This window comes from Mustela nigripes, chromosome 4 (genome assembly GCF_022355385.1).
Source record: "Mustela nigripes isolate SB6536 chromosome 4, MUSNIG.SB6536, whole genome shotgun sequence".
Lineage (NCBI taxonomy): Eukaryota > Metazoa > Chordata > Mammalia > Carnivora > Mustelidae > Mustela > Mustela nigripes.
In genome coordinates, this window is record NC_081560.1 from 109,074,819 (window position 1) to 109,094,707 (window position 19,889).

Here is a 19,889-nt window from a genome sequence, read left to right on the forward strand (position 1 = left end):
TACAGAGAGAGATCACAAGTAGGCAGAGAGGCAGGCAGAGAGAGGAGGAAGCAGGCTCCCTGCTGAGCAGAGAGCCCGATGTGGGACTCGATCCCAGGACCCTGAGATCATGACCCGAGCCGAAGGCAGCGGCTTAACCCACTGAGCCACCCAGGTGCTCCCCCTTAAAGTAATTTTTAAGAGGCAAATCTGTTACAACATTTTCCTGCTTCAGGGTCTTTCCTTAAAGATTTTAGATTTTATCCTAAGAGTTAATATGGCCTAAAATGTTGGAAAAATCTGAACCCTTCTTATCTCCCTTATCAGTCCAAGCAGAAAGTTAGCCACACTGACCTCCTTTTGCTCTCTGGGATAGGTTCCAGTACTTACTGTCTCTGGACCTTCACATTATTTGTTTCCACTGCTTGCCGTAAACCCCTTATACTATACACACGTGAATCCACGTACTTCCTTTGTCAGGCCAGTTCCCACTCAGTCTTGAAAACGGAGCTTAGGGACGCCTGGGTGGCTCAGTTGGTTGGACGACTGCCTTCGGCTCAGGTCATGATCCTGGAGTCCCGCATCGGACTCCCAGCTGCATGGGGAGTCTGCTTCTCTCTCTGACCTTCTCCTCGTTCATGCTCTCTCTCACTGTCTCTCTCTCAAGTAAATAAATAAAATCTTTAAAAAAAAAAAAAAGAAAAAACGGAGCTTAAATGTTGTGTCTTCAAGAAAGTGGTCCCTGCTTACTTAGATAAGGACTTCATGCAGTAGCAGTTAAATACACGTGCTCTTACTTGTTTAGTGCTGTCTTCCTGAATGTAGTGTGCAAGCTCCACGTGGGGATGAGTCTTGGTCTCTTGTTCTCTGGCATCTAGTACAGTAGCTCGAGGTGGCAGTCAGTACCTATAGAGTGACAAGATGAGTATATGAGCAAATGCTAAGTATTTACTTCAGGACTTTATTTGAAATGACAGGGAAATTTACCTTGATGCTAATAATGTATAAAAGACTTTGATCAAGGAGTTCATTCAGAAGGCCACCCGCATTTATTTATTTATTTATTTATTTATTTTAAAAGATTTTATTTATTTATCAGAGAGAGGGGGGGGGAGAGAGCGACTACAGGCAGACAGAATGGCAGGCAGAGGCAGAGGGAGAAGCAGGCTCCCGGCTGAGCAAGGAGCCTGATGTGGGACTCGATCCCAGGATGCTGGGATCATGACCTGAGCCGAAGGCAGCTGCTTAACCAACTGAGCCACCCAGGCGTCCGGGCCATCAGCATTTAAAGAATGCCTAGTACAATGCAGTTGCAGTTACGGAAAATGTTAACCAACTCCTTAAAGACCAGATAGAACAAACCTATTTCTAGCTGCTTTCTGACCTGTGGTGAGAGTACGTGCCTTTATGTATCATTGTGTCATCTCAGAGCCATAAGCCCATCCCTAAGACAAACCTGTCATACTTTCTTAGCTTGTTTTTCATTTAGAAATATAACTATTCTGTTAACTTGTTCTTGATATGCATAGTGGGCTGTCTTGGAATTAGAATGCTAAAAATTCTTAGATATCTTGCAGCAGCCTTTGGGAAGACCGGCTTTAACCTCACTTTATTTATTTTATTTTTTATTTTTTTTTAAGATTTTATTTCTTGATTTGACAGAGATCACAAGCAGGCAGAGAGGCAGACAGAGAAAGCGGAGTGGGGGAGGGAAACAGACTCCCTGCAGAGCGGAAAGCCCCATGCAGGGCTCTATCCCAGGACCCTGAGATCATGACCTGAGCTGAAGGCAGAGGCCCAACCCACTAAGCCACCCAGGCGCCCTTAACCTCACTTTAAATAGCAGCTGAGGTGGCTCCAGCTAAGTCCTCCCTTGGGTAAAGATCAGTCCCACACAGCCTCCATGTCTTTTTAAAAATGTTTACTTTTTAGAGTGGGTGGTATTATGAAGAAATTTTTGTGCCTGTTATATATATTTAAATGTAAGTAGTAAGTAGAACCTCATCTCTTCTTTTTTAAGATCGAGACTGCTCTGGTTGAGCATCTGATACTGGCTCTCGTTTTGGTTCCCACAATTCTCCTAGCCGTGGCGCACATTCTCTGTGAAGGCTTAGCCTTTACCTCCGGTCCGGCCCAGACCTCACTTTCATGCCAGCGTCCTCTTTCTGACTAGAACTTGGTCCACAGCATCAGTCTAGGCATGGCCTTGCTTCTGCTTCCGACACAAGCCTGTGTCAAAAACAATGTGGGGAATCTAGAGAGCTGGAGGGATAGAGGATGTACATTTAAAATTACTTGTGTATATTCCCACATGCTTGTAGCTGTTTACCCTACAAACTGAAATAAGTTTTCAAACTTTGAGCTGAAATTTTTATTTATTTATTTATTTTTTTAATTTTTATTTTTTTTTAAGATTTTATTTATTTATCAGAGAGAGAGAGGGGGAGAGAGTGAGCACAGGCAGACAGAATGGCAGGCAGAGGCAGAGGGAGAAGCAGGCTCCCTGCTGAGCAAGGAGCCCGATGCGGGACTCGATCCCAGGACGCTGGGATCACGACCCGAGCCGAAGGCAGCTGCTTAACCAACTGAGCCACCGAGGCGTCCCTGAAATTGTTTTTTGAAAGGATTTACATAGTTGATACATAAATATCTAAATGTGCTCTTAGTTCTAATAGTTTCACACTTTTTTTTAAAGGTGGTCTGTCCAGATTGTAGTGATGAAATTGCTGTGAAAAAAGACAATATTCTTGTTCGATCTTTCAAAGATGGCAAATTGTAAGTATGATTCACTAGAGGTGAAAAATATGCTGTTTTTCCAAGTTGGGATGGTAAATGATAAATTAGTTATTTCTAATGCTTTCGCTTTTACTTTTCACCATACAGAATGTTTTGAAGTATGATCATTTTTCACATTAGCATTTAAGTGGTCTTACAAGTCTGCTTTCCTTGTTCATTTTTTTTTTTTTAAATCCCAGAGTTAACCTAGTTTGTCAATATTTGCCTACATAGTAACTGGTGATGTGTTGAGGCAAATTTAAATATATCTACTGTATCTAATACTTGATTGCTATCTATGAAATCTACTTTAACAAGACTGAGGTAATCAGAAATTTGAAAACTGAAATTGAATACTGGTTTGATAATATTAAGAAATTATTATTGGGGCGCCTGGGTGGCTCAGTGGGTTAAGCCGCTGCCTTTGGCTCAGGTCATGATCTCAGGGTCATGGGATTGAGTCCCACATCAGGCTCTCTGCTCAGCAGGGAGCCTGCTTCTCTTCCTCTCTCTCTGCCTGCCTCTCCGTCTACTTGTGATTTCTCTCTGTCAAATAAATAAATAAAAATCTTAAAAAAAAAAGAAATTATTATTAATTTTTAAATGTGTAGTGTTGGTGGTATGATTTTTAAAAAGAATTTTCTTTTAAAGCTTCATAATAAAGTATATTATAAATCAAATTAAATAATATCTGGGATTTGCTGTAAAATAATCAGATGGGGTGGGAGGGGAAGTAGGTAAGGATGTAAATGAAACTAGTAACTATGAGTTCATGATTATTGTAGTTGGATAATAGATATGTAGTGAATGATATAACAGTTCATTGCACTGTTCTATCTCCGTTTTTATGTTTTTGAAATTTTTAAAACAAAAAGTTAAAAAAATAAGCAGGTTGAAAAATGTATTTGGAGTAGTACTCAGGCTTTTGTAGATTGATAATAAGCCAAATGCAGAAGAGCTGAATGATGGAGAACAATGATTTATTATTGTAAAATAGGAGGTAGATGTGATAGATATGATAGAAACTCTCCCAGTTGCTTGGTTCGGACATCCTCCCTATGGCTAGGGAGTTCCATGAAGGATCTTAAATTATATATTAGAAGTTTGCTTTTGAGCCTAGACTCCAATTCAAAAACAATTATTAAAAGAACATTTACATTATAAATATGTACATTTTCTTCCAGTCTTAAATTTAGTAATCTCTTGTGATCATCCCAAGACAATGGCAAATTCTTACTATTTGACTTCTTTTTTATTGGATTGATCCTGCGATCCAGGTATTTTCATTTGTTATTTTGGGTAGCAGGATTGATATTTTCATTATTGCATTAGGCAGGAGGGACTCTGATATTTGAGAATACCTTGTAAAACATCTCAAGGAGGGGTCATTCTGCAGATGATACATATTTTAACATCCTGTCCAGCATTTTGTTTGGGAATTGCAACACTGTGCAGTCACTTTCATTGTAAATATTAATGTTTCCATATTTTCAGTATCTTTTCTGTGGTGTGTGATTGACCTCTTAATCTCTGTTGTATTTTTGTGTCTTTCTTTTTCTTCAAAATTAAAACAAATAATGTAGTACTTCAGTGCCGAGAAAGGACGTCCATGAAATTACTAGTGACACTGCACCAAAGCCTGATGCTATTTTAAAACAAGGTAAGGATAATCTTGGGATAATTTATGGTTAATTTAAAAACCGCTAAAATGTTTTTGAAGATCAAACTTTCTTTTGCTCTTTATAAAGTACATATTTTTGAAGTTCTGTCTTTGAAGTTCTGTTTGGTTCTATATGAATTACACTTTTGTAAATCTGTGTGTCTTCTGCTATTACAGGGCTGCTTTTTCATCTTTAGCATATAATCGGGGCAGTAATCTAGGAGTGGGAAGAAACTAGATCATCAGCCAATTACTATAGATTTGCTTTTGCCTAGTAAATAAAATATTAGTTCCCGAGGATTATAGAAACAGGAATCAAAAGTAATTTTGATTTGGCACTTCTCATAGTATAACAATAATAGTTTATAGAGGAATATGCCATAATTGCCTTTCTTACTTGATTTTTGGCATTGTAGAACTTTCTTATTGCCCAGGTTCATTAAATCTGATAAGATGCTACGTAGACTAGTTAAAAATCAAGAATTTGTGGCTTAGAGTTCTTGTCCACATATTGTAAAAGAAAAATAATTGTGTCTTGCTAATTTTGGTTTCAGCTAATTATTGATATGATTTTAATTCAGGTTTTACTAGGAATGAAGATAACGTATCTATAGTACATTTTCAGCTATTGTATGTTCCTTACAGTGGCTTTGTGCTTGGTATATAATGCTGTTTAATAATCATTTATTGGACCAATGATTAGAAATTTACCTATTTTTTTTAAACCTTTAAAAAAGATTTTATTTATTCACTTGACAGAGAGAGAGAGAGATCACAGGTAGGCAGAGCAGCAGGCGGGGGTCTGGGGGGAAGCAGGCTCCCTGCTGAGCAAAAAGCCTAATGTGGGGCTCCATTCCAGGACCCCGAGATCATGACCTGAGCTGAAGGCAGAGGCTTAACCCACTGAGACAACCAGGCGCCCCAAAAAGTTTACCTATCTTAAAGTTGTTTTTACTAGGCATGTTTAATTTTTGTTTAAAAGAAGGAAACTGCTCTTTTCCTTTGTATTTGTTTGAACCTAAGTCACCCTCCGGTAACAGTAGTTTGCCATCTATAAATTGGGTGCCTGATGCTTAGGACTGCTGGGTTTTAAATGAGTCACTAAAGTGCACAGTGCCTGGCCCACAGCCAACACATGATAAATGTCTGTGGTATTAGCACAGTGGTTAATTTTTTTATCTTGTTTAACGTTGTTAGACAAATCAGTTTGTCTTAATTTCTCCAGTTCACACAATTTTTGGTCCTCTCTGCAGCCTTTGATCAGGCCCTTGAGTTTCATAAAAGTAGAACTATTCCTGCTAATTGGAAGACTGAACTGAAGGAAGATAGTTCTAGCAGTGAGGCCGAGGAAGAGGAGGAGGAGGAAGATGACGAAAAGGAAAAGGAGGATAATAGCAGTGAAGAAGAGGTAAGGACAAACAGTCGATGTCTTATGAAATGAAGAGAAACAGTTGGGTTTCCTCTCTGAGTTGGGATTTGGCACAAAGTCATCAATCACTTCAATGTTTTTAGTATTAGAAATATTTCATAATAAAAATATGCTTGTGCTATCCATCATAACCAAGTAGTTTGCTTGCTTATTTAAAATAGAAGTATGGTCTTGGCAAATTAGAAATAGTAAGTTATTTCAGTAACCTCAGAAATGTTTGTTAACCTTGCCATGCTTTTGGTTTATCAGATAATAAGGGAAATACCCACCTAATATGGCAGAGTGCTACTTTCACATGCTTTTCATCGTCCTGTGGACCCTCTCACCTCCTACTGTGTGTTCATCTGCATATTTTATTGAAGTACCTAGAGAAGTATAAAATATATCATCCATCTAGTATTATTAAAAGATTAATCAGCAAAAAGGATTAATATCTCTTTGATTCAGAGGATCTTAAATTATATCTAATGTAAATGGGTGGATAGTTCTAATTAGATCATAAATAAGGCATTTGTGAATTTGTATGGGTCAAGGAGATGAAGTTTTAGATTTTACTGTAAATGGTACTTTAGGTCTAGCAATGATAAGTACCAACAAAAGATGTCCATGATATTACTGGTGATACTGCACCGCTGTACTTATTAATATTCTGTTGAATGACTGCCTAAAAGTTACTGGTGAATGGTACAGATAGTGAAGTCTGTATCTTTGATCATTAAGGGAACTGGACTGAATGTTTTCAGGAAACTAATAATTTAATGTCAATATATAATATTTTAGGTAAGTTATTCTGCCACCTAACTGTAATAAACAACTGTTGTTGAAATAGGATTGTTTTAGACTTTGTGTTTTATGACATAGTGCTTTATGATGACAGTGTGTAGTGTAGGAGTTTCTCAGCTTCAGTCTCCCCACTGCATTCTCTTTAAAATGCCGAAATTGGGCACCTGGGTGGTTCAGTGGGTTAGGCCTCTGCCTTCGGCTCAGGTTATGAACCCAGGGTCCTGGGATCGAGCCCCACGTTGGGCTCTCTGCTCAGCGGGGAGCCTGCTTCCTCTTGTCTCTCTGCCTACCTGTGATCTCTCCCTCTGTCAAATAGATAAATAAAATCTTAAAAAAAAGAATTTTTTTTAAAATGCCAAAATGAACAAGCAGTCCTTTGCTTAAAATCTCCCGAAGGGTTCTTTTCACCCAGAAGTCAAGCTTCACTTACAGAACCTCTCTCACAGTCTGGCCCCACCTTCATACCACTTCTCTTGGGATACCTTGCTACTTTGAACTTGATGCTATAGCCATATTAAATTAAATACCTTGTTTCTACTCAGCCTGTACACATACCAGTACCTCTGCCTACACTGCTCTTCCCTGTTCTCCCCCACTTAGCCTGGCAAACTCCTGTTCAGTTTTCGGAACCCTATTCACATGTCGCCTCTATAAAGGGAAGCCTTCTGTGAAGCATCACCTCCCTCAACTGAGGAAAGTCAATCGCTCTTATTTGCTGGTCTAACCTGATATTGTTCCTTGTGCTTGTTTTTGTTATTTATATCCCTTCTCCCACCCACACACGTATCACCTGTTTTCTCCCCTATACGCTCCTCAAGGGTAAAAGACCCTGTGTTTCTCGAGAGTGTCTGTCAGAATGTATAACATGTAAATAAATGAGAGTCAATAAATACTAGTTACTGCGATTTTCGTTGCTTTGATTTGTGTTTTATAAATGTTTTTGTAAAAGCAAATATGATTTCTAGTTTAAACATTTTAAGTTAAATATAAACTTCACTGAAAGATTTTTGTGACAGGAATACATTTGGCAGTTTATGAAAGTCAAATATTGTATCGGGGGCATTTAAGATAATATCTAGAAAGTTAGATTCCCTTAGATTTTTATCTGATTACTTTACCAAAGCCTAGCTTCTGTGGCCCATGTTTAAATTGAGAAGTGCAGTTTTTTTTAATGAACAAATTAATAATTGTCATTTATTTTTCTCTGTTCAACCAGCAGACCTAAAAGTTTATTAACATGGATTTTGTTTCTGGTTTTTATCTTGCCTGCCTTTGCTTTGCTAGCTTTTAGAAGAAAAGGGTAAATGTCAAAACAATGGCATTAGACACGTGATTTCTTAAAAATTAAAATGATAGATTTATTTAGACTATCCGTTGAAAAGTATGCTCTTAAGTTTTACCATCAAAGATGCATTTGTTTCAGTCAGAGTAACTGTAACCCCAGGTGTGGATTTTGAATCACTTTCTCTGCAGTTATTCCTGATCATGTTCTCTAATGATCATGTTCTCCATCGCTTATTATTTTTCTTTTATTTGATTCAGCACCTAGCATAGTGCCTACACTTACTGGTGCTCATTAAGTGGTTTGTTGATTGGATGATAGTCACTGAATTGATGAGTTCCTCCATCTCACCTACTACCCTGCTCCTTGCAGGTTGCTTCAGGACCAGCTCCCTACTGCCACAGCCCCTGGCCACAGCAGCAAGAAGCTAGTCCCTCCCTTGTAATTGATAAATCGGGGAACTATTTTATTACTTGAAGATTTCCCTAAGTCTGAATCTTCAGGTATTGTAGATCAAGTTTGTTCCCCACTTTACTGATTTTATAAGCTTGAAGTGCTATACAGTGGGGCTGTATACAGTGAAGGATACTTGTGTTACAGCTAAGGGGACCCTCGCCTGTATAGTTCTGGAGGAGCAGCAGGAGTCAGTTTTGATGTTAAACCCTGACCCGACTTAATATAAGCGAGAGTAGGTCTTCTTGAGCCTGTGGCCCTGATTTAAAGAATAGATATCTGATACGGTAAAAAGCTCATGAGCCATCTTGCTAAGTCTCACTTATATGAGAATTTACATTTGGAATTGTCACTGTTGAGACTCCTTTTAGGACATATTCCTTTGGAAAGCATAGAATGTCTAGACTTGCCTGGTTTTGAATAGCTTAGTGTTAAGAAATAACTTTTACTTGGTTAAAAAAAAAAAAAGCCTTTGAAACATTTTGGTAAATATTAGTCTCTGCTGTTGGTAGGAAATCTTGTATTATTAAACTGCTTCCTTGAGAAAAATAATATTTTCTTCTGTGACTAAAATTAGGAAGAAATAGAACCATTTCCAGAAGAAAGGGAGAACTTTCTTCAGCAGTTATACAAATTTATGGAGGATAGAGGTAAGTTTTTTTAAATTCATGGTTAATGTTATAATGTATTATATAGGTAATTAATACTTTAAGAATTCTGTTTCTTAAGCTCCATGTCATGATCTCATGAGTCAGGTCATGGCTCTTTTCTTGATTAGCAGCATCACCAGCACCTAGTGTAATATCTGTCATACAGTAAATGGAATGAAGACTTTGATAGTATTTTGATGCATATTATGGCCATGGACCCATATGGCCTGAATTCTGTCCTGGCTATCTGGCCTGCCATCCATGGGTCCCCAAAGAACGAGCAGTTGCATAATGGGAATCATAGCACCATTTTATTTGTACCTACATAGGTGCTTTTAGTTAAAAGCCTCCCTCTCCAGAATCACTGTTTGGTATAATTAGGATCTGTCTGTATGTGTACATGTGAGTGAGAGAGGGAGGGAGAGAGAGAGACATCATAGTCTAAGATGGACAACAAGTCTTGTGACCCAGCCACACAGAACTAAGCAGAGAATTAAATTATCTACAGAGTTAGATGTAGAGAAAGGTTACAGAGTCTCAAGGTAAGCCTTGGTTTAGCTGTTTGAATCTGCCTAATGTTGTTAAGGAAATTCAAGGATTGAGGGAAAATGGTGTGGGTGCTAATCTTTAATTTCCGGTTGTGACCTAGTCCGCTAGTCACCATGCCCCTGTTACTCTGCTGCTTTTCTGCTGTTTAGAATATAATGTCTCCTTTCCTGGGAAATGCTAGAAAGGGAAGTGAGGAGAAGCAGAAAACTTTTTTAGCTTGAGGAGGACAAAATGAATAGTATTTAGAAATGCCACCGTATTCTGGGAATTAATTTTCTTGTAGGAGGGAAATTAATGTTTTTTAAAATCCTCATTTGTATTGCTGATAAGTAGAAGTTGACTGTCTTTTGCTCTCATAAGTGATAATGGCCACTATAATGCAGGTATCTTTTTATTATTTGATAGGAAATGTCTTTGCTTTCATGTTATTTCCTTGTGTGAAAGGAGGCTTGGCCTAAGAATGTAAGCAATTTCCTAGGCTTTTGTATAAGATAAATAAAAAAGTGAAGAAAATTTTAAAAGTTAATATTAGAAAGAGTGATAAAATATGACCATCCATGTCATAGGCTGTTTTGAAAGGGCCACAGTTATGTCTCCATCCCATTATTTCCTCTACCACTTTTTTTTTTTTTTAAGGTTTTATTTATTTATTTATTTGACAGAGTGAGATCACAAGTAGACAGACAGGCAGGCAGAGAGAGAGAGGAAAGCAGGCTCCCTGCTGAGCAGAGAGCCCGACACGGGACTCGATCCCAGGATCCTGAGATCATGACCTGAGCCGAAGGCAGCGGCTTAACCCACTGAGCCACCCAGGTGCCCCTCCTCTACCACTTTCTAATGGTTTGGTAGTTTTAGTGTCCTTGCCTTGCATGGTCCACATTAGAAAGAAACAAAACTAAGTGGCTCCGTCAACTGAGTGTCCAACTCCTGGTTTCAGCTCAAGTCATGATCTCATGAGTCGTGAGATCCAGCCCCATGTTGGGCTCTGCACTCAGCGGGGAGAGTGCCTCTCTCCCTCTGCCTCTGAACCCCCTCATCCCGTTCACTCTCTCTCTCTCTCTCTCAAATAAATAAATAAATAAATAAATATCTTTAGAAAGAAACAAAATTATATAGTTTCATCCTGGAATCATTGTTTAGACTAGGAACCAATTAATAACATACAAAGAAAGTATCATGAAAATCACCCTCATTGTGAAACTGTTGCCTGTTAATGATCTTATCCCTTTCTTCAGTTCTAACAAACCTTGTTTCCTTGATTTAAAAAAATTTTGTTTCGTTGGTATTTTATTTTGGTTTATTGACTATTTATTCTTTTGCTCATCAAGGAAATGAAAATGGAATGAAATCATATAAGGTTTCCAAAATCGGGTTTGAGAAAATTTTTAAAATGAAATGGGCTTAAGTAGTAGACATCATATTTTGATTAAGGGATTTGTTTTTTCATATATACACTTTGCACTACATGTATTCAGATATTCAGTGGTCATACCTGAATCTTGTTAATTTTAAATAAAAAATGTAACATGGTTGTAATATATTTTGTATTTTCTTTAATAGGCACACCTATTAACAAACGACCCGTACTTGGATATCGAAATTTGAATCTTTTTAAGTTATTCAGACTTGTACACAAGCTTGGAGGATTTGATAATGTAAGTATTACAGTTAGAAATGAAACATATTTTTCATACAACATGTTTTCTTGTCTAAAAATTGCTTAAAATTATATACTAATAAAAACTTAAGAGTAGAAGGAAAAGAAAATGGGAAGCACAGGTTAGAACCAGGTAGCTTCCTTAGACCAAATTTAAATTTAATTAAAGATTCTTTCAAATGAGCTTTCTGATTTATTGTTAAGTTTGTCAAACTTTAATAAACCACCTGTGTATGTCTGAGTCACAACACAGCCATATTGGTAGAAGTTCGTTCTCTTTCTCTTTTCCACTAGACTGTAAGGTCCTTGAGAGTTAATATTCTTTATATCCTTAATCTCTTCCATTCTGTCTGATGCACACATACACACACACACATACATACACACGTGTATATGTAGAAACATGAAGAAAAAAATCTTCATTGAACCAAAGAATTTATCTTAAGGTTGCCATGATGTATGATGTCCCTTCAATTAAGATTATTCTGGGGGAAAAAAGGATTTTGTATAATAAAATGTATTAAGTTCCTTAGAACTGCTTTGATTTATTAAGCTTATAGGTTTTATGGGAACTAATACTTAAAGAATTTTATCTGTAGTTCTTCATTACAAATTTTGACTTAAAAACCTGAATATTTTCTTATGTACTATGTCAGGGCTAATTTAAAAATGAAATGGCCCAATATGTCAACATTTGTAATTCTGAGATTTATTAGAATACTAAAACTTTAAAACAATGTTGTAAACCAAGTTTTTCATTTAGAATTTATTAAGTTATTTTCATTCCTTTGAGACCAGAGCCAATACATGTAAACATATATATGCTTCATTAATAAAAATTTTATTACATTCCAACCTTTTAATTTGGGAGTTTTCATTTTCCTTTGTTAGATTGAAAGTGGAGCTGTTTGGAAACAAGTCTACCAAGATCTTGGAATCCCTGTCTTAAATTCAGCTGCAGGATACAACGTTAAATGTGCTTATAAAAAGTAAGTCTGTGCTCTCTTAATCTCACAAAACAAACTGAGGGTTGCTGGGGGAGGGGGGAGGGAGAGGGTGGTTGGGTTATGAACATTGGGGAAGGTATGTGCTATGGTGAGTGCTGTGATATGTTAATAAAAAATAAAAAATAAAAGTTAGTGTACTTAATAAACCTACATTCAATACTTTACCTAGAAAGCAGGTTAGAATTTACTGTATAACTGAGACTAAATATTTCTTCTAAGAAGCGATCAGAAATTTTTACTAGACTGATCACTCTATAATAGCATTTTCTACAATGTATTCTATGAATACTACATCTATGAGATATTCTGTGAAGAAAGTTTTTGTGGCCAAGTAAATTTGGAAAGTACTATGTAGAGGTTAAAATGCCAGAGTGTTAAAAAGTTGAGGGTTGAATCCTGGTTCTGCCAGTTACTAGCTTTTGTGCCTCTACAACCATTTCTTTGTTCTCCTAAGCTTTAGTTTCCTCTTTGGTAAGATGGGATGTTAGTCCTTGCCTCGTTGGACTACTCTGATGATGACATGAGATTTCACGTGAATTCAGAGGCCTAGTGAATGGCACGCAGGAGTGCTCAACAGATAGATACTGATACCTTTAATAACTACTGTTGTTACACTTACTATCCTTAACATTTTGCCTTTTCACTTTTAGTGTAGGTTTTTTCTTTAAGATTTATTTATTTGAGAGAGAGGGAGAGGGCTGGGCAGAGGGAGAGGAAGAGTCTTAGGAAGACTGCACTGAGCAGGGAGGCCAACACGGGGCTCTATCTCAGGACCCTGAGACCAAGACCTGAGCCAAAACCAAGAGTCGGATGCTCAATTGACGGCACTACCCAGGCACTCCAGTGTAGTTTTTTTAGTGACTTTTTTCCTTCGAAAAATGTTTCTCTTTGGGTTAAAGAGATTGGGAAGAACAGAACTAGAATAAACAAGAATAATAATATGGCTCAGTATCTGAGGACTTAAAAGAAATGAACACATTTTAAAAACTGTAACTCTACAGCAGTATTTTGAAACGTTTTCCCAAATATAATTTCTCTTCATGTTTCCAGATACTTATATGGTTTTGAGGAGTACTGTAGGTCGGCCAATATTGAATTTCAGATGGCATTGCCAGAGAAAGTTGTTAACAAGCCATGTAAGGAGTGTGAAAATGTAAAAGAAATAAAAGTTAAGGAAGAAATTGAACCAGAAATCAAAGAAATAAAGATTGAAGAGGAGGAGAATATAATACCAAAAGAAGAAAAACCTACTGATGATGATATTGAAAGAAAGGAAAATATTAAACCCTCTCTGGTAAATCAGATACTGTTAATGGTGCTGTGCCTTCTTTGGTACATTTTCTACCTTGTCTATAAGTTTTCATAGCTAATTTATCATGAAATGTTGTATTTTATTTTTTTTATTAAGTGCTATTTTTATATTTAAAATTAGCTGTTATTTTTGCTTAGTGTTTTAGGAATGGCAGGAGTTTTTTAAAATTACTACTATCTTTCTCAATATTAGTATTGGTTGGTACCTTCTTTTGCTAACAATTAGAGCATGAAATGAGGGTGACAGTTTATACTTTTGTTGGTTTAGTTCCTCTGATCTTTTTCTAGGGAAGTAAAAAGAATTTATTAGACTCTATACCTACACAGTCTGATCAGGAAAAAGAAGTTAATATGAAAAAAACAGAAGAAAATGAAAATCTGGAGAATAAAGATGAGGAGACAACTGGGGTGGATGAATCCCTCAGCATAAAGGTAGAAGCTGAAGAAGAAAAAGCAAAATCTGGGTAAGAAATTTGTTTTTGGTTAAGATGCATTTTGGCTGAATGAATTCTGATTTGCTCTTTATTTTTGTATCTGTATGTTTGAATCTAAATTTGACAAAATACAGGATTTTTGAGTGGTTTGCATTTATTATGTGAGTACCATTTGCCTCCTTCAGAGACCCTGCTAATGCGACTTTGTAGCAAAAGGTCATATTTTTGATCCATTCTTCTTGCTCTCATCATGGAAATATATGAAATTTTGAGCTAGAGAAAAAGTACTTCTTACTACATTAAGCTCTGCTGAATAACCAGATAATATAAATTTGGGAAGATGGCTTTCTGTTATGTTTTGTAGATGGAATGTTGGCTCTAGATTTTAAGAGTTGTACTAATTCCTTAAGCAAAAAATAAGAATGGAAAAGTGGTAATAATTAGTTTCAAAAGGCCAGAAATTGTTATATTGTGTTTAATGTGTCAGTAGCAATTATTTGTTTTGGTCAGTTTGGAATGATGAACTTACTTATTTAGCAATGTAATTTTATGCACTGCCAGTGGACCCTTGGATTTTTGTAGGTGATTTTTGGGATCTGGTCTTTATTTCTGAGGTATAAACAACCTAGACATCTCCATTGTTAATGGCCGATTTAAATAAGTACAACCAAATGTTTTTGATCATTTTAGTATTTTTCTGAAATTTGGCCACAGCATGCAGAGAAGCAGGGAAGGGAAGCAAAATAAGCTTCCTTAATATAGTGAGAGGTGTTTGTTTAGTATACTTTGTTATATATTTTTGTGTACAAATGTATATATCAAGTACTCCTTTCTGTTATTGGAGATTATCTCCGCTGTTAAGAAACTTAGTAAGTACCTAGCTTTTTGCCTAAAATCTCTTGATCATTTTAGTGTCCTCTGAAATTTTGGTGTGGCATGTAGGTAAACATGGAAGGAAAAACCTGGGTTTAGAAGAATATAGTATAAGTGTTTTCTCATTATACTTGGTTGTAGTCCTGTGTGCATGTGTGTATTTGAAGTACTCCCAGCTGCTACTGGAGATTATTTCAACTCTTAAGAAACTTAGTAAGGATTCAGCTTTTTGCCTAAAAATCTGATTTTTATATCTGCATATGTTTCTGGAATATCTACTGTGTGGGAGGCACTGTAATAAGCCTGTATTTTCTTTTTGTTACTAATAATTAATTTTTCAAGTTGGTGTTTCAGTTGATTTTATAGTATAAACTATATATTGTAGGTTCTAAAAAATTACTTAACCATATAGCTTTTTAATTTACTATATATATTTACAAATGTATCATACCACAACTGGAATTTTCCTGCCGTGACTGCCCTAATTTGGTAGATGTTCTTCAGAAGTGTTATGTGTTGGGAATGTCCAAGAATGTCCACTAGAATTTTATTAGATGAGTGCAATAGAAAAATTTTACAGTGATGAAGAATCATATGTATTTCTCTAGCATGTAAACTTTCTCTAAGTAATTAGCTACTACCAGGAACTTTCCATGTCCTTCTCTCATACTCTAGGTGTAGGAGATTAAGTAAGTTAATTCAGGTAAAACACCTGGTTCAGTGGCTGGCCCCATAGTAGGTATTAATAAATTATAGGTTTAAAAAAATTTATTCCATTGTGAGGAGTGTGACATCAAAATGGGAAAATTTGGTATTTCTTTGTGAATTCAGATGAAAAATACTTAATACATTTGGTTTCTCAAAATACAGTTATTTGAATGATAAGTAACAAAAGTGTGTGCACATGTGTGTTGTGTACGCTTATGTACGTGCACAGGTGCAGCGCATGCATTGGGTGTGAGTGAGGTGTATATATATATAAATTGAATTTCTAAAATCTGTATGCTGTTTACATTTTATACTTTCAAAGGATATCTTTGCTCTGTGTTCTGTCTCGTTTAGTGCATTTACCTCTGCTTTTTGCCACTGAATATTAGAGGAGGGAGTAGGATATTTTATTTGGCTGATAGTAATTGTGTTGTTTGCTTTTTTATACTTTAGTATATTACTTAAGTGCTTTTCATTTGGTTTGTTTTTGAGGTTGATATTCAATGCAAAATTTTATTTTTAATTTTTGATTGCTTTATTATTACAGTGTTAGGGTTTTATTCCAGATTGATAAAAAGATTGGCCTGGCTGCCACTTAAAGTAGAATTGTGCTTGGATTACTGGCATTTCCAGTTGTGCTCAGTGCACTGTATAAGACCTAGTTTAGAGCTCATTGTCATTTAAAAAATCTTAGATGTTTTATTCTGCATCTTTCTTTTCCCAATATATGATGATTCTGAGGTACATGGTAAATCTCTTCAGTGCATAGTAAATTTCTTCTTTTGTTGTGGCCACTAGAATACACTTCCTTTTCTCCCTGATATGCAGAGATACAAGCTTATGATTTAAACAAGTAATATTCTTCCCCCAAAAATATCTTCAGCATTTTAACTTTTATATATTAACCTTTATTTATTTAAAATTGTTAATAAAAGTGTATCATCCATAATACCCTTTCTAGTAATTTTCTAGATATTTTAGCCTTGCTAGTAATTATTTCTTCATTCTAGACATGTTAATGTATTTTTAATAATAGAGTTCCTATTTTTTTAATCTCAGATTATAGCTGGTTTTGTTTAGGTCTTAATTTTTAAGTACCTATTCATTTGAATATGAATGAGTCTTTAAAAATAGAAATAATTCTTGAGATTCTGTAGACTTTGTGATGTATTTCAGAGAAAATTGTTGCATTTGTTACTTTTGTAAATTTAGACTTAATTTCACAAGACTGCTAGGTTTCCCTTCATCCTTCCTCTCCTACTATGTAGAAGGAAAGAAGTAGGAGAATAAAAAATCTTTATAGTGTTGCTTGTATTACTATAGATTATTTTTGTTGCTTCTATAACTGCATAATCAGGAGTGATAATAAAGTATGTTATTGCTAAAAAGTTTGCATAGAATATAAAACAAATTCTCAGTGGAGAAGGCTTCTTACGTAAATATTATATTCATCAACTTATATTCATCAACTTATAAAGCATAATTACTTAGCTGTCTTATAGTTGTTTTATGATCTTTGTCAGCTCTTAAGTGATGGTTTCTTTTTGAGAGAAAAATTGTTGTAAAAAGTATAGACAGTTTTTATACTGTACAGCAGCAGATAAAAACTTAAAAGTAAATATAGTCGAATTTCATATTGAAGTTTAAAAAAAATAAATCTAGTGTTTGGAAAGAGTGATAATTTAAGATTTTCTCCAACTTGTTTAATACAGATTTGTGGCTGAATGCAAATGCTCAGTTTTAAAAAGTGCATGATATTGAGAAGATTGAAATGGTTGCAGTGCTGCTTCTAGAATGATTTTACTTTTAGTTTCGTATTACTTGGAGTTGGCCTCATATACATATTTCATTGGAACTTCTAAGTTGAAAGAATTGGTAGAAGACTTTCAGTAAATGTACAGTAAAAGCAGAAATTGTAGCAAAGTTAGAAGACTAGAAAGAAAAAACTTGATGTGATATTGATGTGAAATTAGTCAAATATTCCTGTGAAAGTTAAATAATTCAGTTAGCATAACTTTTGAAATTTTGGTTGGATCACCTTTTGAACTCAGTAAGACTAGCTGTTGGCTAGTAAAAGTTTTTGTTTTAAACATCCTGAGGCTGGAAATACTTGAATAGGAAATCATTTTTAGTCTGAAAATGGCTACGGGGTGTAATGATTTTTGTTTTTGTCAATACTTTTGTATAAAACATTTTTAAAATAAAACATGAAAAAGTTGTTATAGTCGACCTTACTAGTTTCTTATACAACTTCTGTTCTTCTGGCTGTTGGAAATTTTCTTTTAACGCATTTTTCAATCTTCATTTTCTCTACATGTATCCTTCTGTAACCATGGTCATCTTAAACAGTTTTAGTTTTTAACGTTACATTGAAACTCAGAATTTCATGCACATGGAACCTGCTATTCCCGGAGCAGTCACAGCCACGATTTTTATCATTTTATGTGGTTTGGAACTGAAAAGCTTATGAGGTGTCTTTTATTAACTGCAATTTTTTAAACCTTTCAAGAGATGAAACGAATAAAGAGGAAGATGAAGATGATGAAGAAGCAGAAGAGGAGGAGGAGGAGGAGGAAGAAGAGGAAGAGGAGGATGACGACAACGAGGAAGAGGAGTTTGAATGCTATCCGCCAGGCATGAAAGTCCAAGTGCGGTATGGACGAGGGAAAAATCAAAAAATGTATGAAGCTAGTATTAAAGATTCTGATGTCGAAGGTGGAGAGGTCCTTTACTTGGTGCATTACTGCGGATGGAATGTGAGGTAACTTGAGTTTTAGCTAGTGATTACTACCTAAAAACACTTATAAAATAATTTTCTATTTTAAAATTGAATTAACGAATTACAGACTTGTCAGTATTCAAATTGAGGTCATAGTACCATAAAAAAAATGTAGATTTTAGCATGTACGTGCCTCACGTAGTGACTTCCCTACTCACTGTTTTTAATACTTAGACGATATTCTTAGTGTCTAGAAGACCGAAATCTGTACAGTTGATTTTTATGTTAAACATGTAGATTAACAGAGGCAACATTGGTGAAATGATAGAAAAATCTTTTTTTTTTTTTTTTTTAAGTTAAAAGACTTTTGAGCTTCTTGATGTCTGCAAGTTAACTACCAGGCTTCTTGCTCTCTTGCATTTACAACTACATTGCCACAATAACCTCTTCTTTGCAATCTTAAGTCATCACATTTCTTTCCTTCAGTAGGCAGGGATTTTAAAGTTGCAATTTCTTCAGAAGCTGTCGCCATTTTAAGAGGGCCTCTGTTTCCTCGTTAACAGCTCTTGCTTACAGCCTTCTTCAGAAGCCCCAGAACTCTGTCTGTTTGAGACAATATGGTGGAAGTGTAAGCAAGTTGGCTTGACTAAAATATAGAGTGTGCTTTCTGACTGCTGCTAACCCTAGGGGGAAGAGAGGCAAGACTAAGGTTTGGTTTTAGGTTGTGTTCAATTACTTAAGTTCTTTTCTTACACAAGTTTTCTTTGGTTTATCCAGAGAGATTTTGTATTTGAATTTTATCCCAAATTGGCAAGCCCGTTTTTAGGATCTGGTCATTTAGGAATCTTTTAAGAAAAATTTAATTCCTTTTGGAATATTTGATATTATGTTTGAAATACATGGTAGGGTCGTTGCCCTTGAACAGTTTATCATAGAAGTTTTAGGTGGTGATTTGATGGTGTATGTAGTATCTTCAAGGAGGAATATAGTTCCCATGCTTTTTATTTAAATTGTATTCTGTGATTTGGAGAGTAATTAAGAAAACATACTCTCAAATGCTGTTTCCTAAAAAAACAACTGTGCAGTCTCTTTTTCTTCAGAGTCCATTTTGTGCCATCCTGTTGTGGCAATAGGAAACTCTAGGAAGCTTGGCTAATCTGATTACCTTTCTTATTTAGAGAAAAGTACAGTTCTGATCCATTCTGAAGCTTGGAAGAAAATAACAATTTAAGTCATAAGGAAATGTTCAGAACTTTTGTTTGGGACCCATTCTTTATTATTTCTGACTAGCAAGATAAAGTTTTAGATTTTAAGAATGCTGCTATCATAATTGTTGTCCTGAAACATAAGCTTTTCCAGGGAATCAGTTTCAACATCATGTGTAATTTATCCTTTTCTCTGTTGGCTCTTACGCTACCTCTGTGGTGCATGATTTTCCTCACCTGCAAGGCTGGCTGTTAAATAGATCATGTTCAAAGGAAGATGCTTGAGATCTGATATCGCTGCTATAGGAATATTTTGCCCAGTCTTTGATATTTAATTGTTTTGATCTTACTAAATGATCTTATTAATATAAATGTAGAGGGAGTTCCATTTATGCCTAGGGTGTAACTGTAAATG

At 35.7% G+C, this 19,889-nt stretch overlaps 1 protein-coding gene across 6 annotated transcripts in view; it reads left to right on the forward strand.

The window, feature by feature from the left end:
* Positions 1-19,889, forward strand: part of ARID4B (AT-rich interaction domain 4B) — a 147,601-nt gene that overhangs the window by 86,094 nt on the left and 41,618 nt on the right. For 4 of the 6 annotated variants that reach the window (XR_009403895.1, XM_059397294.1, XM_059397293.1 and 1 more), the window contains exons 9-17: positions 2,675-2,754; positions 4,338-4,414; positions 5,668-5,822; positions 8,939-9,011; positions 11,121-11,215; positions 12,109-12,206; positions 13,275-13,518; positions 13,824-13,999; positions 18,060-18,311. Coding sequence is in view for 5 of the 6 variants with exons in the window: in XM_059397294.1 (XP_059253277.1) it covers positions 2,675-2,754; positions 4,338-4,414; positions 5,668-5,822; positions 8,939-9,011; positions 11,121-11,215; positions 12,109-12,206; positions 13,275-13,518; positions 13,824-13,999; positions 18,060-18,311 (1,250 nt within the window). In the remaining variant the exon portion in view is untranslated. The remainder of the gene's footprint in view (positions 1-2,674; positions 2,755-4,337; positions 4,415-5,667; positions 5,823-8,938; positions 9,012-11,120; positions 11,216-12,108; positions 12,207-13,274; positions 13,519-13,823; positions 14,000-18,059; positions 18,312-19,889) is intronic. The other 2 variants (XM_059397295.1, XM_059397296.1) reach the window with 2 other exon arrangements.